Here is a 24,828-nt window from a genome sequence, read left to right on the forward strand (position 1 = left end):
ACATCAAATTCAAGAAATTTCCAGTCTTTTCTGCTGCCGTCCACAAAAACTGTCAATTCTACTCAATTCTTTTGAATTTTGAATTTTGCTTGAAGGAATTGAATTTTCACAATTTTGTTACCGAGTCAACATTTAAGTTCATGATTTTGATATAGAGCGTTGCGATGGATGGAAGGTCTCGTGACGTAATTCCCAAACCTTCCCTCCTAGATACTCCACCTTTAAATACCCATAATCCAAATTTAGGTATTAAGGATATCAAATTAGACTTCTCAATATTGCAATCCTTCAATCACCTTAGCAATAATCCTAAATAAGATCCAACAATCACTATCTACTCAATAACCCAAAAACAAATAAAGGCTACTTCCAAGATATTTCACCTTTCGTCTCACGTCACTACAATAATGTGCGTCATCAAGATACATCATTTGCGTCAACTTTTTTCTCCTTTTCCACCTACATACCTTATTGCGTGCAATACCGTGACTCCTTATTATCCCATGTTTGTCCATTTTCTTCTTATCTCAAAGGTAAGCAGCCCCAGAAACACAAAATACCACCGTCGATTAAATAAATAATTGATATAAAAATAAGAGCAATGTTCCTGGGTGTCTTTAAAGTATGAAATATTTGCGCAATGTAACAAGGCATTAAAGTGCCACTTGAATTCTTTTATTTCCTTTTCCTACATTTAAACAATTTTTTTTTATGGAGCTGAATGTCAAGAATAATTTTTTATATACCATGCAGCAACAAAATCATTATAATATCCACTTTGTTTATTTGTTTATCCTCTCAAAAAAATATTTTTTTTTATGCTGCTTCTTCCTCGCCTGTCATTTTGAATGAAAAAATCCACTCAAAAGCGAAATCTTTTCCCTTCATGCACTCCGCTTTTTGGCCTCATTATTTGAGTGACTTAAAATCAACATTATGGATGGAGATGAGGGATTTTTTTTATATATTCATTGATAAATTATTCAGTGCATCTTAAAGTACATAGAGTATGAAAAAAATGTTGGGAAATGATAAATGTGTAGGTGGAGTGGACGGAGCGCAGTCTGTAGAGGTGGATTGAAGGTTTTGGTAGTAAAATTTAGTATTTTAATGCTAATTGGTCTAGATTGTAGTTGAAAACTAAGAATTGAGGTTTGAGTTCTAGCCATAAGGCAGATAAATGTAGGACATGTAATTTAAGGCACATTGAGGGTTGAACTAGATGTATTGAATTCCCAGAAGCCCGTGAACAATCCAGAGACTCTTACTTGGTTACTTTGCTGGCCGTCCAAATCAATTGTGATTCTTGGCCTTTCTTATACGGTGGCCAAAGCTGGCTCTATCCTTCTAAGAGTTTTAAACCTGGGATTGTAATCCTGATGCATGTCTTTATGACAGGATACACTAGTGTAATACTTGAGCAACATTAAAGCATATAACAAGCAACACCCCCAACATACCAGTCCCTTCACTACTCACAAAAATCAAGGCATCCTCAATGATTCCTTCTATCATCCAAAAGACCCCAAAACTCATCCACCAAAATGCATAAACCGCCAACTTCTGTCCATTCGAGCAAATTCGCACGAATGAAAAATGGAAACGAAAATGACTTTGCGGATAAGAAAGTTTCAATTTACCATCAAACATCAAATTTTCATCATAATTACAAATGTAGATCAAAGGAGAAGAAGAAAAAAGCTTGGTAGGCCAAAATTCTTGGTTTTCCGCTCTCATTTTTACGTTTAATATTTCATTATATTTTTTTTATCATCTTCCTCTTCTTCCTTCACGTCGCTCTGGTGATGTCTTTCGTTTTTCTCGGATGGTCACTCATTTAAAAGTATAAAAAAATGGAATTTTACGCTTCGAATTTCACATTTAGTGAGGAAAAGGAAAAATTTCTTCGTCTTTCTTTGTGTTTTTTGTGGATTCAAAGTCTTTTATGGTTCATGAAATTAAATTCTTGGGTATTTGTGATTTTTGGGCAGTTTATGGACATCAAAAGATATTTGTGAGTAGTTATTTGGAATTTTGAGGTAGTATATGGGAAATGGTGATGCATTAGTGACTAAAATCTAGTTCTACATAAACAGTAAGTCCAAAATACTGCATCCATCAGCAGACTGCACGAATATACAATAACACGACATAGAAACACTTCCTACTTAAAATGAGCAAAATTGTCCTAATTTACGCTCGAAATTCTTAATAAAATGTCATTAAATCAGCATAAAAATCATTGAATTTCCAATAAGATCAATATCCATAAGAATTCTACATCCACATATCATTCCACATACACAACAGTATTTATTGTATTCAAATTATCGTTCAATATGTGATTCACAGTCTAATGTGATGAATAAATGGAATTTAATTATTCCTTTTTTCACATTCACAGCTCCTTGCCTTCTTTCATCTCATTTCATTTTCTTCTTCAAATTTTGTGCTAAATGAAATTAAATTCCAAAGCACAAGAATGAGTTTTTACGATTGTCACATTTGTTCTTTACTTCTTCCTTCTGTTGTTATGCGCAATATTTCATGTAATTTGATTACAAAATTGATTTGCGAACGTGTTCGATTGTCAATCTTACAGCATGTAAATTGATAAAGGAAATAAAAAAAAAGAACAAAGTTGATAATGCTAATTTGGAATCAAAATGAAAGGAAAATAACAATCAAACAGTCAATATTCCTTTTTTGATCTCGAAAGTGTTAATTTAATTGACAAATAAACAATGTCAAGCAACAAGCTATGACGTGCAATGTTGTCGCAATTTTCTTTCAAAAATAAGAATGAAAATAATTTAAAAGAATAATAAAAAATAATTTGCAAAAGCCGTTTATCGCGTTAGACGATTCCACAAGGCTTAGCACCCCCTCGATTGTATCATGTTGATTTTTTTAAATTCTGTAGTTAACCATTGAACGATAGATATGGATACAAGCTGTGGTATTTGGTTTATTTTGAGAGATTAAGGCGCATTTGATGTGGGATGAACTTTAGGGTTCGATCAAGAGCCGTAGGGCTGAATTTCCTGCATTTTAGAGACGCAGGCCAGCATTTCCTGTCCGAGCGGACTTGTATGACAAGTTAATGACTAGTTCTAACGATTTTTTTGTCCATTCGGGCTGCATTTCAGATGCGCAGCCCTGCAATTATAACTAACAGTTAAAACTACAATTCTGCAATTTTGGACGAATCCTTAAAAATTTCAAAAGTTTTTCAAAATTTTGAATTCAAATAAGAGAACTTCATAACGGATTTTTAAAATTTGAAATAAAATGGAAAATTTTTTTGAAATTTTTTTGACCGTTAATTTTTTAAAATCAATATTTTAATAAATCCAGTCAATTTCATCATTTCCAAATCAAAACCTCCTAATAATCCAGCCAGTCAGTCAATCCAACCACCAAAACTACAAATTCCACCACACATTTTTCCCATAAAATCCTCAACATAAAAAAAATCACCCACTGATTGTCTCCCCAAAAAAATACACACCATGCAGCTTAAGAAAATTAAATAAAATCCATCCATACTAATCCTCTCCATCCATATTCAGGCAATTTCATTTAGTGGCTATATTCGAACAGCAAAAGAAAATTGTTTAAAATTGATCGGCGAAGGATAACAAAATCAATAAATTAAATGAGAAGAGAGAGGAAGAATGTCGAGGGATAAACAGTAGCAGCAGCGGCAGTGATGCCATTTAAATGTAAACGATGGTGATGGACGGGAGGGAAAGGAAGTGGAGAAATTTTTTTTATGTTGCTTCTTCTGTGACATTTTCCAACAAATTTGTGAGGATTTTACGCAACAAAGGACAACACCATGACAATTTCATTGATCTTAAAAGATTTCTCGACTTCGTCGCCTAAGCAATTTTCGATGACGTTCATGGTAATACATGTAATTTATTGGTGGCAATTTGGTAATGTTGGATTATTTGTTAAAGGCAGAGTTCGATGATTAGTTGAATTTTGCATGGATTTGAAAGGATTTTAGTTGGATTTTTTAGAAAAGATTTTTGTCGTACTCAGAGTTAAATTCACACTTGTACTCAGACATCGTACTCAGAGTTAAATTTTAGACTAGTTTGAAGGATTTTGAAGAAAATGAAAATTTTTGGAAATTTTTGAAAATTGACAAGATTTGAAAATATTTTTAACATTTCGAACAAAATTCGATTCAAAATCAGACACCTGTCAGGCGTGACTCTTGTACTGCTTAATAATCTTTAAATTTTAATAATTAGAAGCTCAAATTTCACAATTTTTACCATTTTTGCCTAGTTTTTTAATCCAAATTTTGAAAATTGTCCGATATTAGTAAAATAGAAGAAATTGATAATTCAGTTATTAACAAATTATGTCCTTCAAAACAAAATTACTTCAGAAATCACTTCTTTTTTGAAAGATTGAATTTTCATGCTTCATCCAATGCTACATTCTTATTTGTCTGACAACAATTTTAAAATTTGACTAGATTTGCTTAAATTTTTGTCAAAAATCTCAAAAAAATTCACAATTTTTGGACAATTTAAATATTAAATTAAATTTAATAGCACGGCATTTTTGATCGGTAATTAACAGATGCAAGCCAGCTATAGCTTTTGCTTTAGAACACGTCTACAGGAGGGGTCATGGAATGCAATTCAATCGGCAAGTAAGTACGTAAATACAAACTAAACATTTTATTGCATTTAATGGTAGAAAAACTAACATTTTCTGGAACATTGCACAATAATTCATTCCAATTCTACAATTTTCTCTAAATTTCACAAGAAATATCCAAAATTCAAACTTAAGAAAATTCAAAAACCTCACAAAATTCCTCCTTATCTTCGAAAATTCTTAACACATCAGACAAATTCATCCCACAGCTCAATTCCATGAATAATTATCTCCAAGATAAATTTACATCCAATCCAATTTATCAGTGGTTTTAAAATTTATTGCTTCAACTTTTTCGGAATTCTTCTTGTAACACATTAAAAAATATTCACACTTACCGCGTCCACTTCTCCCTACAAATCTAAGATCATTAAACTTTGCAACTTGATTTTTCATCACTGTCGTACAATTACGCAATTCACCATGATAATTTTCATCATTACCGCACATTAAATGAACGACAGTTCCATCCTGTACATCACCAAGTGCAACAACTTTAAATGCAACTGGTAAAGTTTTATTTGAACGCCAATGATTTGGTAGAACTGTACAAACAATATGTGGACATCCCGTTCGCATTAATTCACCAGGATGTTCAGCTATAAGTGAATCAATTGTACGTTCAGCTAAATTTTCAGCCGTCAATGGCGAATCACGTGGATTAACAGTTCCACCATTTGTCGATGAATTTGTTGATGAATTACGTTGACTATTAGCACCAGAATTAGTCGTTTCACTGTTTTTATTTTGTTCCGACGGTGCAGCCGTCGTTGATGTCACCACTTCCGTTGCTATATGCATTTTTTTAACTTTTAATAAATTTTTCATTCAATTTTTTTTTTCTTTTAATTTTTCATTTTTTTAATTTTTATTTTTTTTTCCACAATAAAACACTCAAAAAGTATAAAAAAAGCATAAATAAATCTCGGTAGAATTTACAAAAAAACACTTTCACGGTCGACCGTTCGCGTCCAATCACTACCGCGTCAAGAATGTTTCTGTCACCGCTAAAACCTTTACTTGAAACCAAGAAACCCATTCCGATGTTTTGTGGCTACAAAAATGTTGAATAAAAATAATAATAACACAACCAGAGCTCGATGGAGAAGAAGCGGAGGTTTTATATATTTTTTTTTGGTGTGTCTCGGTTGCTTCACAGATTTTGCGGGGGCACCATTGAAGACGTTAAAAAGCAAGGAGAGAGGTGGGGAGTCTTCTTTTTGGGGTTGGATGGATATAAGAGAAGTTTTTTTTGTTGCTTGTATTGCCACTTTTTTTTATAGCGTAAAAAATCATTGAAACGATACCAATACAAATGTCTTTAAATGTCTTACAAGTGAGTATGTACTTGACGATGAATGGATGAGAATAAGAAGATGGTGATGAGGTTAACATCAACGACCGAAAGAGTTCTTTTTTTTATTCATGCAGCTTTCAAGCCATAGCAATTTTACTTGAGGTGAAAATTTATGGTTTCAAACTCCGCCTAAAAATTTTCTTTTTTTTTCTCGGTTTTTATGAGAAAAAAAAAAAAATACAACAACCCAGTTGTGGCACTCGTGGTTTTCAACCAATGTGGTGCCACAAATACTAACAATCCTGTTAAGAAAAATTCCTTTTCCATCATGTCAGTGTAGTGGTGTATGTCATCCCTCCGTCCTCATTCCACACCCGAGGGTCGAAAGAGAGAAAAAAAATTGCGCGCAATGATAGCTGAAAAAAAAGTGGGGAAGTAAAAAAAATGAAGAAAATTTTCTTATGAATTTTATTGTTGTCCTGCTTACACCTTGTTTCTCTTTCTGTTTTGAGCTTTTGGTTGTGGTTAATTTCACCACAATATAATGTGGTCGCGTGTTCATTTGTGGTGAGTTGTAAGTGAATTTATTTCTTGAGTTGATACATTTGTGGTAATTTATGGGTTATTTTAAGGGTTTGAGATAAAGTTTTGGGTAGTTTTTAGTTGAATTTTATGGTTTTTAAGTTTTTGTATGAATTTTTGAAGTTTCTTTATTTTTAACGGTCAAAAAATATTCAAAATTTTTCATCTCAAAGCTTTCTTGCATTTCACCACAAAATTCACCACTTTGTTTATAAATAAATCGTGTGAATCTTGAAATTTTTCAGTAAAAGAATTATTAAGTGAATTAAGCAACAATATGAATCTCCTGCAAGCTGTCAGTCAAAACAACGTTGAGCGTGTGAAGCAAATTTTAGCTTCGAATGCAAATGTAAATCTTGCTGATAATCACAATTTTACAGGTAAGAAAAATTAAAATTTTTCACAATTTTCCTTCACTAATTAAAACCTTAATTCCAGCTCTTCATCATGCAGTTGTGAAGAGAAACATCGAAATTTGTCGTCTACTTCTCGATCACAAAAGATTTAATTCATTAGCTGTAAGTTTTGAAGGATTATCAGCATTAATGGTCGGAATCACAACAAATTGTCCATTTGAGATATTAGAGCTAATTGTCCTCAAAAAACCACAAATAGTCAACATAAAGAATAACGAGGAAGTGGCACCGCTACATGAAGCTGTCAAAAATAGGAGATTAGAAGTTGTAAGACTGTTAATTGAAAATGGAGCAACTGCAAATTGTTATGACTTAGATTTAGAGAACTGCTTACATTTTGCAGCATCAAACTGTGATTATGATATGATCGAGTACATTTTAAATGAGACAGAAGTCGATCCGAGAGCAAAAAATCGTGATTCGATGAATCCACTGTGCTTATTACTTGTAAGATCCAGAAATGAACCAGCTGACATCGTTTCGGCATGCTTTCATATAATGCTTGAACATACGTATGAAAAAGATTTTAGAATCAGTAACTATAGAGTAGAAGACTTATTTCAGCCAGCTTTCCTGGCAACTGTTTATTCACATACGGAAATAGTCAAATTCATTATTCACAATATTTATTCGAGTAGTAACAAAAAGTATGAATTTATTAAGAATTTATGTGAATCGTGTGCTGTGGATGAAGATGAGGAGTTCCTATATTACCTTCTAGTGTTCCTTCATGATGACATTGACAAATATGACAAATTTAGCTTTCCAAGATTTTCTGAGATTAATTATTTTATGTGCATCAGGTCTGTGGTTTATGTCCTGCAGAAGTTACTAGAATCACATGAATCAGTCACATTAGCAATATCATTATTGAATGAACTAGAAACTATTGGAGTGACTATAAAAGTAAGAGAATTTGAGGACCAAATTGGAGTTTTGCTGTATGACAGATTTTCCAGCACAACATTTACTCAAAGTCACATCGAGAACATTGATCGACTGCTTCAATACTTCTTCAAAAAAGGCTTCAATATCAGCACAACAATCAAGTCTGTACTTCATTCAACAGCCGTTGCAAATGTTAATCAAAGTAATGTCTACAATTCAGCTGTGGAAGTGCTTAAGGTTCTCCTGCCATACAATACCACATTTTTCATAGATGCTGAATGCTGGAAGCAAATTAACGAATTTAAAAGTCTTAATGAAAATATATCAAAAATTGTGGCATGGCTGAATGATAATTATGGAAATTCAATGACAAATCGGATACTTGACGTCAAAATTGTCTACACATTGAAGCATCTGTGCCGGAATGTTGTCAGGAATCAGCTGGGTCGCAATTTAAAGCTTCTTCATCAAGCAGATTTTGCTACGCAATTGAAATTACCTCATTTATTGATGAATTTTTTAATATTTAAAGAATAAAAACAAAATTAACTTGGAAATTCCAAGATTCCTGGATTAAAGAACATTAAGTCGTTTCCTTGGGAAATACCAATTGGGATGATAAGAACATTATTGCAATTGATTTCGAATACTCAAGTTCTGCTTTTCAACAAGTCATGAAATGATAAGATAATTAAGTTTCAAGAAGAAAAACTTATTTTGAAAATAAGTTTGCATTAAGATTGATAAATTAAGAAGTTTTGAGCTGCAGATGATAAGATTGACTGATAAGATTTCAAAAATTCAAAAAATTTAGATATTTTGATGCAAAAAGTGTCTGAAACTGGTATTTAATGAACATCGAACTTTTCAATAAGATTCGAACTTAGACAAACTTTACTAATTTTGTGGAATACAAGATTTTCGTAGACATATGTTATTTAATGTATTTTGGCTAAAACCTTTATTTAAGTTGCCAAAAAACTTCCTCAACTAGTTCTTAATTTGGAGGCTCAGCTTTTATCAATTGCGTATGTAGGCTTATACTAACTGGCGTCAAAACTTCTAAAACAACAAAATTCCTTCATTTACACAGGAATATTTTGTGGCACAGGAAAAATTTATCTACTACTCGATATTTTTTAAATCATTTTCTATCTTATCGGAACTGTCTTCCTATTTGTAATCTATTGCAACGATTTCACGTTAAAAATTTTGTGAATGAAAACTTGTTGGCATTAAAAAATTTATTGTTGCTAATATCTTATCATGGCAATAAGGAACTTTAAACTAGGGAATTGAGTTTTATGGTTGTCCACTTTAGTTTTTGGATAGGGTAATTTATGAATGCAATAATGAAGGATATTAATTTGGACTTTTTGCAATTTAATGTTGTTGCTGATAAAAATTCTTTTTAGTTAAGATTGATTGTTCTTGTTCTTGATGTTTTAATTCTGTTCTTTTTGAAAATTCATAAAGCTACTTTGAATTTAAGATAATCATTAAGCTGAATAGGTAATTGAAGCTCTTAACATGCAGAATATGAAGCAATCAGCTTATAGCATGTCATTTGACAAAAATTAGTATGCAAAAATCAGAAAACCCAGTAAAATCCAAAGAACCTATAATGTATACCAAAATTAACTCGTCTTTCATGCATTTCCCACAAATGCTTCACTTTGCTTGTGGTATATGACTTGCTTTTCTAAGTTTGATATCTTCGATCTTAATTAAATTAATATTTAGCGTTATGTACTGATAAATTAATCACCAAACTTTTATAGCGGAAAAACTGAGACAGCCATAGTCCGTCAATTTCAGTTGGTATTATTATTATTCAATTTCGTTAGATTTTGGAATTGTATAAAAAGCGTACGAAATTTGAAAATCGCTTAGTTATTTTGATTCGGTTAAGTTTGTTCAGGTTCAATAAAGTGAAAACTAGAGAAATGAAATATTTGATTTTAGCTTTGTGCTTCGGCTTCACATTAGGACTTGAATTCGATCGTCCATGCCGTAGTGATGTTCCAGCTAAGGAAAATTTCTCACCAGCTTTCGTAAGTTAAAAAATTGTAGTGAAATGTGCAAATTCTCAGCAAGTTCTTTAAATAAAATAAATAGTACACCGGAATCTGGTTCGAACTCTACAACAGTCTTGAACAAGGATTCGCAGAATGCATCGATCATCATTATACACGTAGAGGATTACAACAAGTTTTCGATGTTGACAGAACTGGCGTTCTTAACGGAAACAGAGTAAGAGAAACTGCAATCGTTCGTGTTGCCTTCCCTGATGAATCTCCAATGAGAGCCATTTTGAATGGAACAATCAACCGCATCAATGGAGAAGTCATTGAATATAACTACAGAATCTATGCAACAGGTAAGTCAACCAACTCAAGATTTACATCAAAAATCTCAACATTCCATATAACTTAGATTACACAAACTATGCCATCGTCTGGTCATGCACTGAACTCGAGAACAACAGATCACGCGAGGAAGGTTCAGTTATTGGACGTCAAACACAATTGACACCAGCAGTCTACTCCAAGGTTGATGCTCTTCTTGAAGAAATTGGATTGAACAGAGAAGATTTCAGATTCATTGATCATACTCCTGAAGCGTAAGTTGATTTTACATGAAATTCTTGAGTTGATTCTAATTTTGTCTTATTTTATCTACAGCTGTGGTCTAACTGGATTGTAAAATAATTGGAAAAATTGAAAATAATGAATAAACATCTTTTTACTTAAAAATTGAATTGAAAAAAATGCAAGTCATTGTCTTGATCTAGAGATTGGGAAATCCAGGTATCTGAATAGGAACCGAGATGTGTTGGTTTCGGTATCGAGAATCCTTAGTTAAAATCTTGAAAATTTTATCGAAAACACTGAGACAATGGCCTAATTGTTTATCCTGCACCTGTTCAGACTTATTGTGAATTATGAAAAAATACGTCTTACATTCTTTCTACGCGCTTTGATAAGATTCACAGATGTCAAAACAGTTGCAACTATTTTCTTTGGACAAAATCACTTTAAACTCATTCACTTTACTGGAATCAATATTGAACTTATTCAGAATGCGAAGAATTCTCATCGAACTTGAATTACATTCATATCTTATCCATTTTGTCTTCCTCTGGCTAATCTCCAGCAAATTAAAGTCAAGCAAAATCTATGAATGGAATAATAATGACGTTAAAGATTTATTGCCATTCTTAATATCTTATCTAAATAGTAAAAGCACTTCAAGTGAAGGAAATTGGATTTAGAAACTCTAATTTTAAACTATCAACTACCTTGATGTGCATCATGCGATAATTTCTATTCTTAGCTTTTGATGTGCTTAGTCGGATTTAGAGACATATTATTTTCTGGTTATTTAATTAAGCCTTTCTTTTACTGATAAATCCACTCTCACATTCTATAACTTATCATAGAGATAACCACAATCCTGCCAATTAAGATTGCACTTTTTATCGCATTTGCAAAATGTATAAATTCGCAGAAATTCATTAAAATCTTCTAGTCTTTTCGGTTCAATCAGAATTGTTCATTCTCAGAGAAAGTAACGAAACCCACTAAAAAAAAGATGAAATATTTGATTTTAGCTTTGTGCTTCGGCCTTACATTAGGACTTGAATTTGATCGTCCATGCCGTAATGATGTTGCTGCCAAGGAGAATTTCTCACCAGCTTTCGTAAGTTTTGAAATTTTAGTGAAAAGTGCAAATATTCAACAAATTCTTTAATAAAATAAATAGTACACTGGAATCTGGTTCGAACTCTACAACAGTCTTGAACAAGGATTCGCAGAATGCATCGACCATCATTATACACGTAGAGGATTACAACAAGTCTTCGATGTTGACAGAACTGGAATTTTAGATGGAAACAGAGTAAGAGAAACTGCAGTAGTTCGTGTTGCTTTCCCTGACGAATCTCCAATGAGAGCTATTTTGAATGGAACAATCAACCGCATCAATGGAGAAGTTATTGATTACAACTACAGAATCTATGCAACAGGTAAGTCGATCAATGCAATATGCAGCTCAGAAATCACAGTATGATATATCGCTTAGATTACACAAACTATGCCATCGTCTGGTCATGCACTGAACTCGAAAACAACAGATCACGCGAAGAAGGATCAATCATTGGACGTCAAACACAATTGACACCAGCTGTATACGCAAAGGTTGACGCTCTCCTCGAAGAAATCGGATTGTTCAGAGAAGATTTCAGATTCATTGAACATACTCCAGAAGCGTAAGTTTACTTAAATATAGTTTGTTGGAACTAACTAATTTTTCATTTCTTTTCAACAGCTGCAATTTAGTCAGGTCAGATAATGTGTAATAATATGTAATGTTGGAAATCAATAAAATGGCTTATTCTTAAACTGATTTTGAGACTTTTATTTTGTCAAGCAATATCTTAAGAATGTTAATTGATGAAAGGAAAGCAAGGATTACTTGAAAAATCCGATTATTTTCTTGGAAATTCCGCCAATTATCTTCTCAGATATCAGATTTAAGCTTTTAACATGCAAACATTTTCAAAAAGAAATTTTATTTTATCATCATTCAGCTTGTGGAACCTTAAAATTTATTATCTTATCGATTCTGCCTTCCTTCATCGTAATCAACAGCAGATTAAACTTGAGCAAAATTTCCAAATCAAATTGGACTGACGTAAAATATTTATTGCTTCTATTATCTAATCTTGAAAACAATGCAGACACTCTAATTGAAGGAAATTAGGCTGTAACTCTATTTTGCAAAGGAGGACATGCACGTGAATTAAGTAATCCCTAAGAAATCTTCATTTACAGTCATCAATTAATGTTCAATCCCACTAATTTTTTTAATTAGTTTCCTTATGTACTGATATGATTATCAACTATATATTTTTTAAAAACTTATCAATAAGATAAACTTAATCTCAACAATTGAAGTTATCACGAATGTCGACACATTTCCAAAATGTATAAATAGGCCTGAAAAACTATAAAATTTTTAGTCTTTCATTACGGTTACGTTTGGAACTTTAAAACTAGCAAGATGAAATATTTAATTTTGGCTTTGTGCGTCAGCTTCACATTGGGACTTGAATTCGATCGTCCATGCCGTGAAGATGTTCCAGCTAAGGAAAATTTCTCACCAGCTTTCGTAAGTTTAGTGTTGATTTTCGCTGAAATATGAGAATAATCAGGAATTTCTCAATAATAAAAAAATAGTACACCGGAATCTGGTTCGAACTTTACAACAGCGTCAACCAAACTGGTGCCGAATGCATTGACCATCATTATACACGTAGAGGATTACAACAAGTTTTCGATGTTGACAGAACTGGAATTATGAATGGACAAAGATTGAGAGAGACTGCTGTCGTTCGTGTAGTTAACCCAGATGAAGTTCCAATGAGAGCCATCTTAAGAGGAACAATCAACCGTATCAACGGAGAAGTCATCGAATACAACTACAGAATCTACGCCACAGGTAAGTCGATCAACGCATGATTTAGATCGGAAATTACAATACCCAATGTCACTTAGATTACACAAACTACGCCATCGTCTGGTCATGCACTGACCTCGAGAACAACAGATCACGCGAGGAAGGTTCAGTCATTGGACGTCAAACACAATTGACACCAGCAGTTTATGCTAAAGTTGATGCTCTCCTTGAAGAAATTGGATTGAACAGAGAAGATTTCAGATTCATTGAACACACACCAGAAGCGTAAGTTGATCTAGCATCCAATTTCGACTTAACTTTTATCTAATTTTCTTCTTTTCATTTCTACAGCTGTGCTCTTGCTGAATAAAAAGTAAATCAAAATCATTAAATTATAAATAAAAGAATTTTTCTAAAATTTAATTTGCATTTTTATAAATTTTTGAATTGTGTCCATTATTTTAAAGTATGATTCTGTGCTGAAAAGGTATTTTTTCCAAATTTTTATCATAATGTATTAGGAGATTTTAATTATCAGCATCTGAATAGTTTTACGATTGCCTTGTTCAAGTCTGAAGTTTAATCTATAATACCACTTAATAATATTAATCAGTGATAAAGGCATTTTTAAGCGACTCCCAAACTTAATGCTGATAAAATAATAATTAGATAATTGATAAATGTCCAATATTGAAGATTGATATGCTTTTATCAAGTTTTAATGAGCAAGGTTATCCCAAAACCATAGATCTGCACAAAAAATACAAAAAATGAAGACCTATAGTTATTGGCGGATCTCTGCTTATAAGTCCAGAATACTTAAGCACGTTTCTTATAGCTAGAACCATTGTGGTAAACGATTCCTTTGCTTCGGAAGTTCAAAGCTCGACTAGATTAACTTATGATGATCATCATTAGCAGAGAGTGACTCTAAAGCTGGTGGCTATTGTGTTTTCAGAACAATACAAATACTAATTAAACTAAAAATTAAGCTTTTATCAGTAAAAAGTTACGAAAGCTTACAATGATCCATTTAATCAATATTGTGAAATTAATATACCTATAAATTACACTAGTATGATAGACATATGCTCAGTTTGAATTTGTGGGTTTTGTTTGAATCATGAAAACATTTTTCATAGTTTTTGTATTTTGTTTTTATTTTATACTTGCGGCTGATATTCTTGATCATCCATGTCGCACTACTGTTTCTGCAAAAGAGAATTTTTCTACAGGATTTGTAAGGATTTTAAGCTTGAGTTTCCTCAAAATTGATAATTTATATTGCTTAACTTCAATCATACCCTTTAGTACTCTGGCATTTGGTTTGAGCTTTACAACAACGAACACGCTTTTGATGGAAATTGCATTACACATCGTTACGGACGACGAGGAACCCAGCATGTATTTGATGTTGACAGATCCTACATTTTTGATCACGTTTTCTATGAACAATACACAAATGTTTCTGTAACAAATCCTGAAGAAGTTCCAATGAGAGCATTTTTGAATGGAACTGCTGTTTATCCAGATGGAACTGTTAATGAATATGAATATCAGATTTATGCTACAGGTTGGTTTAGTAACAACATGAAGTTGACTCGGATTTTGAATGAAAAAGTCGTCTTGAGTCCATACAAAATTCGAGTTGACTTCGAGCTCTGCCTTAACTAATTACAACTAAAATTTACATTTTCTAGATTATGCAAACTACTCACTCCTTTGGTCATGTCGACCTGTTGGCGAAGATCAATCTATCGAACTTGTATCCATTTTAGGACGTTCAAAGACAATGTCAGAATCAGTTTTGGCAAAAGCTGATGCTCTTCTTGGATTAATTGGATTTAATAGTGAAACTTTTCGAGTAGTTGGACAAAGTGAAGAAGTGTAAGTAGAATTTTATTGTTTGATGAAGTTTAATGAAGCTCTTAACTGATAATCAGCATGTTTCGATCTGTTTGAAACAGAGTTCGAAGTTGATTCGGATTTTATGTATGTTTAGGTGCTAAATTGCATATATTTCGTTTTCAGATGCACAGTCAACCCTTAGTTGGAACTCAACCGTAAACTTTAAGACAAGCTTCCACAACTCTGTAGAAATGCGTAGGATTCCCATCATTTCCTACTTATTTGATAATTTCTCAGGATTATACTTATTTCAATAAAATTAAACCTTTAACATTCAGTATGCAACCAGGAAAACGCCTCCAAAAATCATCCTTCATTATACTCAATTTATATTCTAATTTATTCAAAAAACTTTCCAGATACGGATCACAAATCATACAAAATAAAATTTGTAACGAATCAATCAAATCTAATTATAGAGCATTATGAGATATTTAAAGCTAGAATATTCAAATTCATTAATAAATCATAGAAATAAAAAAAAATTCTTACACATCAAACACGCACAGCATGCGTCAAAAAATGAGAGAGATGAAGTGTAAAAACTTAATCTTGAATTATGATGAATCAAAGTGACAGTCACTGTTTTAGTTTTTTTATTGAACAGCCTTCTTCGTGTTTGCGTTATCTTTGTGCTCTGGATTTTCAATCTTTAATTTTAAGGGTTTTAGAAATTTCTCTGTAAAGGAATTAGAAAGGAATGGTTCACGAGTGACTATGAAATAAGTTAGGAAAAAGCGCATTTTTTGATTTATTTACATAAATTACTGAATCTGAGGAATACACGGAAGCTCACATGAGTCCCACTAAGTCGTCGCGTTGACAACAAGACGTGAGAGTTACATGTTGACTGAATTCGTATCATTTTATGAATTCCCTGCAGTCAACAGGAATCAATCGATCCGAGCAGCATAATCCGATGAATCGCATTTTAGGACATAATAATGGGTCAGAACCAGCCATCACTGTGCCGACAAGGCAGATTCGAGTCTTACCGTTAATAGTGACGTAATTATGCTTCGTCGAGAAGTGCATTCCGGTGGGTCTGACCTCCTAAACCACCCCTTTTTGGAGAAAATCTCTTAATTTTGACCCTATTGCTAAAGCACCACGTTATGCTGTTCCGGTAAAATTCAGTTTTTTTTAGTAATCTTATGATAAAGCAGTGCTGGGCAATCTGAGTGTCGCAAAAAAGCTTAATAAATGTCATGTAAGCCGCTTGCGGATCGGTCGAGGCTTGTCAGCAGAGTGTCCACTCCTACGAGAAAGTAACTAAATTTGAAGAAGATCTAAGCCATAGTCGCATCATTACCAATTTTGTTCGCGTATCAAATTACCCTATTCGCATCTCTTATCAAACCAGATCCTCAAAAATTCCAGACATTCAGGTCACAATCAATTATTTACTCATTTTATTCAAAAAGCCAGCTCAAAGCGATCATGAAATACTTCCATAATAAATTAATAACAAAACATTAATCAAATATTCATTCTATATGTAAAATTAATCGTGTGATCTTCATCATCAATGTAAATTAAACTCAATATGCCTAAAGAATGAGTATGTCTCAGTATGATTATAACAACAATAGACAATATTTTTGTGATCTCGTAGAAATAATTCCTCGGTTCCAAGCGATTCCAAGAATGAGATCTCTTTTCGAGAAGCATGAATAGAAGAACAGAAGGATCTAATTGAATGTCATTAAGATTATGTGAAATATACTATTTTCCTTTCAAAATTTATCGAAATCTATTCATCGGCATGTTTTATGGTAAACAACTGACTGACAACAAAGAATGAAGCATGAAGAACTGAGAGAATGAGGAAGATAAAAAAGCTATGATTTTGTAAGGTAAACGATGAGTCAGATTTACAGAACAATAATGTCAATTTCTCTTGATTCTCAACTCTTTGTATTTATTCTAACATTTTTTTGTGGATTATGTGGACATGAAGTGTATTGTGCTCTGGATGTCTAATAAGTTTCTCAATAGATTTTCAATATTCTTGTCAGATTAAGGCTTTTTATATTGCAATTGACATATCCTTTTGACAAAATGTGTTAATATGGATAGAATTTTACAAAGTAAAAGCTTGTACCTTGAGTCATGAGGCAGGAGAATATAAAACGAGGATTAAGGGTGGACAACCCATTCCTGACATACGCCTCTATACCTCTGTTATGAAAATTTTTCTTAAAATTAATGAATGGAGCGTAAAAAATAACTACGGAGACTTGCGTCTGAAAACAAAAACAGCTCTCAACTAAATATGTAAGTATTAAAAACATATGCCATTCCAAGAATATGACGGGGTAGTTCTCATATCATAACTTCTATGCTGATTCAGAGTCATATCATACCGATGAATTACTTTAATTAAAGATGATTACTCAAATACAAGGATTTGGAGAAATTCTGGATTAATCGATGCATTTCTAAATGATCTTGAGGATGCACTTAACCAGCCCAAAAAGCACAAGTCTGTTAAGCGATTCAAAATCCGGAATCAGGGCGACTTATCTAGCATGATGATGGAATTCAAACTGAGACTTTGTTAGATTCACGCCTGAAATTTCTTTCAGAAATTACACGGAATATTCAAACTTAGCATGGAACTCCATAACTTATGTAATCATTTCTTTATTTTAGTTATAATGATATTATCACAAAAATAAGTCAGTCTGTTTTTAAACTCCAACGAGATGAAGTATTGTTTTTATTTAATTTTATTGTCTCTGTTTTGCTTGAGTAGGAAGTTGTCATTTTCAAAGACTTAAGGATGCGGAACTGAATAAACATACTTGATCATTTCTGGTCATTTAATCAGTTCTTAATCCATGAGTGTATTAAGCCAGTGTCCATATTAACATAATATTTTCTATTTTCCCAGCATCAGCAGAGTCAGCCCACGAAACACGCACCTTACAACTAACAAATCCTGATGATGTTGAAGATTTCGTCTTTAAAGGCAAAAAATCAAATTCAAAAACTCTAAAATTACAAATTGCAAATGGAAAACAAGCAACAGATACGCAATTTCCATACGCTGCTGAGTTGGCAATTAACACAGCAAATGGTGGATATTTATGTACAGGATCTTGGATTGGATCGAATTGGATATTGACTGCTAGACATTGTGCTGCTGAGTGAGTAAAGTTCTGTATTATTGTGGATTATTTAATAAGCTAATTCACATCCAACAGCATCCCAGTACAATCCGTTCTTGCATCCTTCGGATCAGCCGATCGTCAAGGACAAAGAGTTCAAATTTATGTTGATAATTTAATTTGGATGAATTCAGCTGACGGCAAACATCCGGATATAGCTTTATTCCATCTATCACAAGTTCCACCTACTACTGCTTTCATCAAGCCTATACGTTTGCCATCAATTCCTATGGAAGATTTTGGATATGAAGGAAATGAATTTGCTGCCATTGGATGGGGACGTAAGTGGATATAGTAATGCTTAGTTCAAATTTACAAAATATTTATGAATTTCAGAGGTATCACCTGGCATGTTTTCAAGATATTTGCAGTACACATACTTTAAAATTCTCACAAAAGCAAGCTGCAACTTAGGTCAATATTTGATATGCAGTCAACCACCAACTGGAACTTCACAACTTTTGGGTGGTGACTCAGGCGGTCCTGGAGTGATTGTAGAAGCTGACGGAATTGAAACTCTAATTGGAGTTAATGTCGCATACGTTACTTCTGGCACGACCATTTGGCAAGCATCAACAAGAGTTTCAAGCTTTTTAAAATGGATTCAAACACAAACTGGAATCGCCAACAATCCAGACAGTTTGATTCCCACTCCAGCTGGTGGTGCCGCATGTTTGACACCTGGACAGATGCTAAAGTCAAAAAGTGGATGCTTTATTTTAGTTTTTCAAGGAGATGGAAATGTTGTAATATATCCAAAATCAGGATTTCCACAAGCTGGTACTGCTGTGTGGAATACAAAAACAGCAGGAAAAACTGCAACAGCTTTTTGTATGCAAGGCGATGGAAATTTAGTTTTGTACAATGGAAATACTGCTTTATGGAATTCAGGAACTCAAAATAATCCTGGTGCTTATGTTGTTCTTCAAGGTGATGCAAATTTGGTAGTTTATAAAGCTGGAACTACACCAAATCCACAAAATGCGTTGTGGTGGTCAGGTGGATTGTCAATCTATCCTGGAAAGTGTTAGGGTTTGTCTTTGGAGTTCTATGGGATTTTTTGTAAATTTTAATGGGAAATAAAGTGAAATGAAGTATTTAGCAGCAGCATATGGCTTTTACTAATCGTGGAATTCGGTATGATGTCGTTAAACCTTCCTAGTCTACCCTAACAGGCAATGAGACCGCTTTTAGGTAGCCTAGTCGTTTTTCTGTATCATGAGAGTATGTTCTTTGACTGTCTGGGCCGGATAACCCTTCAGAGGCGTATTTAGAGAAGGAAAAGGTATTCGGGAGTCAAGCAGCCCCTCCTCTACCCTCCCTTAATTGCTACAATCCTGATCCTGCAAGTTCACAACTCAAATCCATCAATAATTCATGAAAGGATCAGTTAATCAAAGAATAACATAAATATACAGAAATCAGACACCAAAACCTATTTATTAATGTCTATATACTTACTATATAATTAACAATAAGAATTCTTTTCAATTGGAACCAAATAAGAAATAACAAACCGAAAAACAAGAAAAGAAAAATACCCGAAATCATTTGGACAATTGGAATCCTTTTCTGTTTATTTTGTCCGTTCTTTCTAGCCACAAAATGAATTTTTTAAGTTCTTGTTTGATTTTCACAAGTTTTGTTACGCATCTCAAAAATTTATTACCTGCTAAGGAGGTGCCTATTGGATAGAAAACAATTATCTGTAAGAATTATTTCACTTTTAAATGGGATTAAATGGATTGAATAGGCAGGTTCTAATTGAGTTTGGAATTCCTGTGATTTATTTATTTTAGAAATATTTTGGAATGGCTTATTGTGTATTTAAATTGATTTTTAAGGTATGTCAAACACCAAAGAGATAAAAGTAGACGACTAACTCCATTTTTGCTATTCCATGTCACGATCAAGTTCAAAAAACAAATTTCAGAGCTATGAAGTCATCCATAAGCTACAATATTCCTATAAGAGAGTAAATATCCAGCCAGACAAGAGCGCGAGAGAGCCAAACATAGTCAAGAGAGAATTTCAAATGAAAACAAAAGTATTTTATGCGAAAACAGCATGCGATAGACAGAGAAAGAAGAAAATTACAGCAGTTATCTCACAGAAACAACTGTACCGCATGATGCAGGAATTTCTGTTATGATTAAAAGAATTTATCGATTCGTGACTCATTGATCGGTGTAATTTTCACACGATTCTGCGAAATTCAGCCTTAATTTCATAGAAAAATGGCTCATTGCTATGACAGTTTATGATTATGACTGTGACAGGTTGCCTGCGTCACAGTCTGTCCTTCCTTTGTTTTTAATACAAAATTTTTGATAATACAAATCACAAATGATCCGATGATTCATACTTTTTATACTCTCGATTGTAAAAACAAGCAAACATTTGTGATTTGCTCAAACATATTGAATAAAATAAGGTATGACTGTAACTAATAAAATGTATTATTTTGTTCTTTATTTTGTAGCTGGCAACTCCATTTTTCCAAGTTGAAAGGCAACCCAATAAGGTCGTTTTTAAGACAAAAAATAGTGAAAATAGTATTAAATTGTAAGAAAATTATGAATATGCAGGTTTAGTAGTTGGGCAGGGGGTGAGGTTGTGTCATCGCGTTAGTTGATAATAGAGCTCTAAGCTGACTCGAATTTCATATAGAGTCTAGTAGATTTTAGTCAATTTTCCATTCAAAATCCGAGTCGACTTCGAGCTCTGGTTAAGAAGTGATCGCTTGCTAGGTAAATCAAATTTATTAAGCAGTATCAAACACATATTTCCAAAAAAACCTATAAATTCGACACATATGGCTGATTAAAAATCAAATAATGTATAAATATATAAATATACAACAAAATATGAAATTCTATAAATGTTGACATATAACAACAAGACAGATATCACTCAAAGGCAATGTTATGTTATGTTTTTATCAATAATGTAAATAATCTTTAATGTTTGTTTATAGTAAGTATATGCGAAATTCAGGCATAGTTTCATAGAAAAATGGCTCATAGCAATGACAGTTTATGATTATGACTGTGACAGGTTGCCTGCGTCACAGTCTGTCCTTCCTTTGTTTTTAATACAAAATTTTTGATAATACAAATCACAAATGATCCGATGATTCATACTTTTTATACTCTCGATTGTAAAAACAAGCAAACAATTGCGCTCAACTGTAGATAAGATAACATTGAACAGCACACAGTCTCGAAAATTCACTTAGTTTTATTTCAATCGTTGACTATTTCAGTTCAGAATAGTGCAAATTAATAAATAATTTACAAAAATGGCTACAATTCCTATCTATAGCCCTCAAACGCCGTTTTTGGGGATGATTCCTGGTGGATTTCTGCCAAGCTTTATGATTAGGGTTAAGGGAAAGATGATTTCGAAGAGGGGAAGGTAAGAAATTGATTTTTGAGTGATTCATCAGCTGATTTGAGACTTTAGCCTCAATTTTAAGCTGAAAACTGCACCAACTACCTTAAATATAGTAAAAAATCAATAATCAACCTTTCATACCTTTATAGATTCGTAATAGACTTCATCAACACACCAGCACTCAAAGTCGACCAAGACATAATGTTTCACATGAGTATTCGAATGGACGAGAAAGTCATTGTTCGTAATTCCTTCAAAAATAGACGATGGGAAATGGAAGAAAGATATGGAGCATTTCGTATCAGCTATAAAGATCCATTTGAAATTGTAATACTTGCTGAACACGCACACTATAAAATTGCAGTTAATGGTGTTCATCTTGGTGTATTTCGTCATCGACTTCCATTGAATTTAGTTCAATACATTCACGTCAAAGGTGACGTACAAATTGATCATATTTTATTAGAACAAGATGTTAAGTCAGCACAGGAACAAGCTGCTTTGGGGCAAATGATTAATAATGCAATTATGGGACAGAATGCATCATCAACATACAGAATTGGATCATCGCAGGTTCTTCAACCAACGTCAACTTATGTTGTGTCTAGTACGACAAGAGCATATCCAGTATCTTCCACATTTCCAGGAGCAACAGTTTATCAAGCGCCTACTACTGCTTTATATCCAGTACAAACAGCTACAGTTTATCAACCACCAACGGGGACTGTATATCAAGCACAAGGGCCTCCTGCATATCAAGCACAAGGGCCTCCATTACATCAAGCACAAGGACCTCATTTATATCCAATACTACCCGGTCAACCAGTAGGAACAAATTCACAGGCACCGGTATATCCACAACAACAAACATTTGCATCAGCCCCGCCACCACCAGAGTATCAGCAAAATGCATATGCAGCTACAGCAGATTCAAATGATCCACCACCTCCATATCAATCTAATGCACCACAGCAGCAGAATCAAGTTTGGGTATATAAGCATTAAGTTTTGTTTGCTTTTGTGCTGTTTTGTCTGATTATTAAGGCTGTTGGGTAGATAGCTTTTGAATTTATAGAGATTTTTAATGACTTGATTAAATGGATATAAGAAGCTTGTATTGTAGCATGATAATATTTGTCCTAGACTTCCTCTATCCACAAGTGCTATAAACTCATTTAATCACTTCAAGCTTTAATTCCAATTGTTAAGAACTATGAAAATATATTAAAATTCACACATTTATCATCTGTCAATAATTGTGATTGTTATCGCATTTATGTAAACTCAATAATGAATAAAATAAGGTATGACTGTAACTAATAAAATGTATTTTTTTGTTCTTTATTTTGTAGCTGGCAACACCGTTTTTCCAAGTTGAAAGGCAACCCAACAAGGTCGTTTTTAAGACAAAAAATAGTGAAAATAGTTTGAAATTGTAAGAAAATTTAATTGTGTAGTGTCACAAATATAGTAGTCGGGCAGGGGGTAAGGTTTTTACATGCTATACACAATGAGTCGATTTTTCGGGCTACTTAATACTAGAGCTCGAAGTTGACTCTAGTCTGACTGACTTGAATCGACTTATCTATACAAAATCCGAGTCGACTTCGAGCTCTGGTTAATAAGTGATCGGTTGCTAGGTAAATCAAATTTATTAAGCAGTATTAAACACATATTTCCAAAAAACCTATAAATTCGACACATATGGCTGATTTTTAACGGCTTTTATTGTAAATAAATAAATATACAACAAAATATGAAATTCTATAAATGTTGACATATAACAACAGGACTTACAACAACTTATCACTCAAAGGCAATGTTATGTTATATATTTTATCAATAATGTAAATAATCTTTAATGTTTGTTTATAGTAAGTCATAAATGTATTGTTATTCTGATGTTTTTTGCTTCAAAAAATAAACAATAAAAATTTTATCTTTAAATTTACTATTTATCACGTAGTTTTGTTAGCATTTCACCATACGGGGACTCTTGCCTTGTGTTTAATCACATGAAGTTTTGATAACAGAGATTATGCAGTGAATCAGCATGACAATTGACAAAATTTATCAATTTTATTGCACAACAAGATTAGAAAACTTTAAAAATTCCCCAAAATTTCAATAATTTCCCAATTCTAACCTCAAAATGTCAATTTAATTCTCAAATTTCATCTCCAAGAGTCCCAAACAAGTAGCCATTGACCTTGACAATCATAATAAATTTGAGCTGACGTTGATTGAATAAAAATACTCAAATAACCATCAAAAATCAATTGACTGACTAAATCAATACATTTAATTCCATTGTAATTAATAATTTTTTTTTTGCAGTTACTTGATTTCATCAATAAATAATAATAAAATAACATAGAATCAGGAAATTGCTTTATTAAAACCAATAAGCGGCCTTCATCAGGTGTTTAAAATTGAGCACTTAAGTTGGAATAAAATTATTACGGTATTTTAGCCAAGTTACAGGTAGTTGCGGTCAAGATAAGCTCATCAATCAATTATATGTGATCTCAATGAGGAGATAAATCATGGATATTGGCACTTGATTTGAGTTGTGGAATGTTGGGCTTGGAATTTTCAATGTTTTAGGGTTTTAGACGCGAATTATTTGAGGATGGCTGCTTGGCTTGTTGATTTGATTATAGTTTGAGTTTGAAGATGCAGCATGGATTGAGCTTAGCCTAGTGATGCAGCCAAAAGTTCTGAAATTTGCCTATCTTTGCTATTTTTGACTCTAAAAATTCACATTAGTCAACGTCCTCAAATTTAGAGCACTAAACAACAATATGACATTCAATTGAATCACATTTACGCAATCTCCTACTTATTACTTCCATAATAACTCCAAAACAGTTCTAAATGAGTGAATCTAGATCAATTTACGATTTTCTGAATGGGAGTTCACTTTAAAATTTAATTATAGTGTTCCAGATTGCTCATATATAGGTCAATTACTAGTCAATGTATTACAATCGAGAATTTAGTGAATACATTTTTGTTCATTGCG

General features: G+C 33.0%; 8 protein-coding genes across 9 annotated transcripts in view; 7 read left to right on the top strand and 1 right to left on the bottom strand.

The window, feature by feature from the left end:
- RunxB (Runt related B) overlaps nucleotides 1–5,722 on the bottom strand; it is a 31,144-nt gene extending 25,422 nt beyond the window's left edge. For both annotated transcript variants that reach the window (XM_070646219.1, XM_070646218.1), the window contains exon 1: nucleotides 5,022–5,722. In XM_070646219.1, coding sequence (XP_070502320.1) covers nucleotides 5,022–5,511 — 490 coding nt within the window. In that variant the 5' untranslated portion in view covers nucleotides 5,512–5,722. The remainder of the gene's footprint in view (nucleotides 1–5,021) is intronic.
- A 1,060-nt stretch (nucleotides 5,723–6,782) lies between these two features.
- Nucleotides 6,783–8,447, top strand: LOC139095014 (alpha-latrotoxin-Lg1a-like). The gene is made up of 2 exons (XM_070646260.1): nucleotides 6,783–6,942; nucleotides 7,001–8,447. Exons 1-2 carry the CDS (start codon nucleotides 6,840–6,842, stop codon nucleotides 8,401–8,403), a joined length of 1,506 nt encoding a protein of 501 aa, XP_070502361.1. The 5' UTR covers nucleotides 6,783–6,839; the 3' UTR covers nucleotides 8,404–8,447.
- Nucleotides 8,448–9,760: 1,313 nt separating this feature from the next.
- On the top strand, nucleotides 9,761–10,587 carry LOC139095015 (apolipoprotein D-like). The gene is made up of 4 exons (XM_070646261.1): nucleotides 9,761–9,920; nucleotides 9,985–10,246; nucleotides 10,303–10,489; nucleotides 10,551–10,587. Exons 1-4 carry the CDS (start codon nucleotides 9,813–9,815, stop codon nucleotides 10,570–10,572), a joined length of 579 nt encoding a protein of 192 aa, XP_070502362.1. The 5' UTR covers nucleotides 9,761–9,812; the 3' UTR covers nucleotides 10,573–10,587.
- Nucleotides 10,588–11,383: 796 nt separating this feature from the next.
- LOC139094836 (apolipoprotein D-like) lies at nucleotides 11,384–12,273 on the top strand. Its single transcript, XM_070646024.1, has 4 exons — nucleotides 11,384–11,568; nucleotides 11,632–11,893; nucleotides 11,950–12,136; nucleotides 12,196–12,273. Exons 1-4 carry the CDS (start codon nucleotides 11,461–11,463, stop codon nucleotides 12,224–12,226), a joined length of 588 nt encoding a protein of 195 aa, XP_070502125.1. The 5' UTR covers nucleotides 11,384–11,460; the 3' UTR covers nucleotides 12,227–12,273.
- A 604-nt stretch (nucleotides 12,274–12,877) lies between these two features.
- LOC139094837 (apolipoprotein D-like) lies at nucleotides 12,878–13,749 on the top strand. Its single transcript, XM_070646026.1, has 4 exons — nucleotides 12,878–13,038; nucleotides 13,107–13,368; nucleotides 13,425–13,611; nucleotides 13,678–13,749. Exons 1-4 carry the CDS (start codon nucleotides 12,931–12,933, stop codon nucleotides 13,694–13,696), a joined length of 576 nt encoding a protein of 191 aa, XP_070502127.1. The 5' UTR covers nucleotides 12,878–12,930; the 3' UTR covers nucleotides 13,697–13,749.
- A 686-nt stretch (nucleotides 13,750–14,435) lies between these two features.
- LOC139095038 (apolipoprotein D-like) lies at nucleotides 14,436–15,647 on the top strand. The gene is made up of 4 exons (XM_070646286.1): nucleotides 14,436–14,566; nucleotides 14,638–14,899; nucleotides 15,027–15,213; nucleotides 15,358–15,647. The coding sequence occupies exons 1-4, from the start codon at nucleotides 14,450–14,452 to the stop codon at nucleotides 15,374–15,376; spliced, it is 585 nt and encodes a 194-aa protein (XP_070502387.1). The 5' UTR covers nucleotides 14,436–14,449; the 3' UTR covers nucleotides 15,377–15,647.
- A 2,268-nt stretch (nucleotides 15,648–17,915) lies between these two features.
- Nucleotides 17,916–19,514, top strand: LOC139094872 (serine protease 3-like). Its single transcript, XM_070646084.1, has 4 exons — nucleotides 17,916–17,988; nucleotides 18,131–18,386; nucleotides 18,444–18,688; nucleotides 18,744–19,514. The coding sequence occupies exons 1-4, from the start codon at nucleotides 17,943–17,945 to the stop codon at nucleotides 19,436–19,438; spliced, it is 1,242 nt and encodes a 413-aa protein (XP_070502185.1). The 5' UTR covers nucleotides 17,916–17,942; the 3' UTR covers nucleotides 19,439–19,514.
- Nucleotides 19,515–21,636: 2,122 nt separating this feature from the next.
- On the top strand, nucleotides 21,637–23,757 carry LOC139094860 (galectin-4-like). The gene is made up of 3 exons (XM_070646069.1): nucleotides 21,637–21,824; nucleotides 21,953–22,793; nucleotides 23,156–23,757. The coding sequence occupies exons 1-3, from the start codon at nucleotides 21,709–21,711 to the stop codon at nucleotides 23,240–23,242; spliced, it is 1,044 nt and encodes a 347-aa protein (XP_070502170.1). The 5' UTR covers nucleotides 21,637–21,708; the 3' UTR covers nucleotides 23,243–23,757.
- Nucleotides 23,758–24,828: the final 1,071 nt, after the last annotated feature.

The sequence above is a fragment of the Chironomus tepperi genome, unplaced genomic scaffold (genome assembly GCF_022539635.2).
Source record: "Chironomus tepperi strain 1889 unplaced genomic scaffold, CSIRO-AGI_Ctep_v1 contig_359, whole genome shotgun sequence".
NCBI classification, from domain to species: domain Eukaryota; kingdom Metazoa; phylum Arthropoda; class Insecta; order Diptera; family Chironomidae; genus Chironomus; species Chironomus tepperi.

Excerpts from the sequence above, each read along its gene's own strand:
- LOC139094836 (XM_070646024.1), top strand. The coding sequence starts at position 11,461 with ATGAAATATTTGATTTTAGCTTTGTGCTTCGGCCTTACATTAGGACTT. Across the intron at positions 11,894-11,949 it reads CTACAGAATCTATGCAACAG|ATTACACAAACTATGCCATC; the intron begins GTAAGTCGATCA and ends TATATCGCTTAG. Across the intron at positions 12,137-12,195 it reads ATTGAACATACTCCAGAAGC|CTGCAATTTAGTCAGGTCAG; the intron begins GTAAGTTTACTT and ends TCTTTTCAACAG.
- LOC139094837 (XM_070646026.1), top strand. The coding sequence starts at position 12,931 with ATGAAATATTTAATTTTGGCTTTGTGCGTCAGCTTCACATTGGGACTT. Across the intron at positions 13,039-13,106 it reads AAAATTTCTCACCAGCTTTC|TACACCGGAATCTGGTTCGA; the intron begins GTAAGTTTAGTG and ends ATAAAAAAATAG. Across the intron at positions 13,369-13,424 it reads CTACAGAATCTACGCCACAG|ATTACACAAACTACGCCATC; the intron begins GTAAGTCGATCA and ends AATGTCACTTAG.
- LOC139094860 (XM_070646069.1), top strand. The coding sequence starts at position 21,709 with ATGGCTACAATTCCTATCTATAGCCCTCAAACGCCGTTTTTGGGGATG. Across the intron at positions 21,825-21,952 it reads ATGATTTCGAAGAGGGGAAG|ATTCGTAATAGACTTCATCA; the intron begins GTAAGAAATTGA and ends ATACCTTTATAG. Across the intron at positions 22,794-23,155 it reads AGCAGCAGAATCAAGTTTGG|CTGGCAACACCGTTTTTCCA; the intron begins GTATATAAGCAT and ends TTTATTTTGTAG.
- LOC139095015 (XM_070646261.1), top strand. The coding sequence starts at position 9,813 with ATGAAATATTTGATTTTAGCTTTGTGCTTCGGCTTCACATTAGGACTT. Across the intron at positions 9,921-9,984 it reads AAAATTTCTCACCAGCTTTC|TACACCGGAATCTGGTTCGA; the intron begins GTAAGTTAAAAA and ends TAAAATAAATAG. Across the intron at positions 10,490-10,550 it reads ATTGATCATACTCCTGAAGC|CTGTGGTCTAACTGGATTGT; the intron begins GTAAGTTGATTT and ends TTTTATCTACAG.
- LOC139094872 (XM_070646084.1), top strand. The coding sequence starts at position 17,943 with ATGAAGTATTGTTTTTATTTAATTTTATTGTCTCTGTTTTGCTTGA. Across the intron at positions 17,989-18,130 it reads ATTGTCTCTGTTTTGCTTGA|CATCAGCAGAGTCAGCCCAC; the intron begins GTAGGAAGTTGT and ends CTATTTTCCCAG. Across the intron at positions 18,387-18,443 it reads GCTAGACATTGTGCTGCTGA|CATCCCAGTACAATCCGTTC; the intron begins GTGAGTAAAGTT and ends CACATCCAACAG.
- LOC139095014 (XM_070646260.1), top strand. The coding sequence starts at position 6,840 with ATGAATCTCCTGCAAGCTGTCAGTCAAAACAACGTTGAGCGTGTGAAG. Across the intron at positions 6,943-7,000 it reads TGATAATCACAATTTTACAG|CTCTTCATCATGCAGTTGTG; the intron begins GTAAGAAAAATT and ends CCTTAATTCCAG.
- LOC139095038 (XM_070646286.1), top strand. The coding sequence starts at position 14,450 with ATGAAAACATTTTTCATAGTTTTTGTATTTTGTTTTTATTTTATACTT. Across the intron at positions 14,567-14,637 it reads AGAATTTTTCTACAGGATTT|TACTCTGGCATTTGGTTTGA; the intron begins GTAAGGATTTTA and ends CATACCCTTTAG. Across the intron at positions 14,900-15,026 it reads ATATCAGATTTATGCTACAG|ATTATGCAAACTACTCACTC; the intron begins GTTGGTTTAGTA and ends TACATTTTCTAG.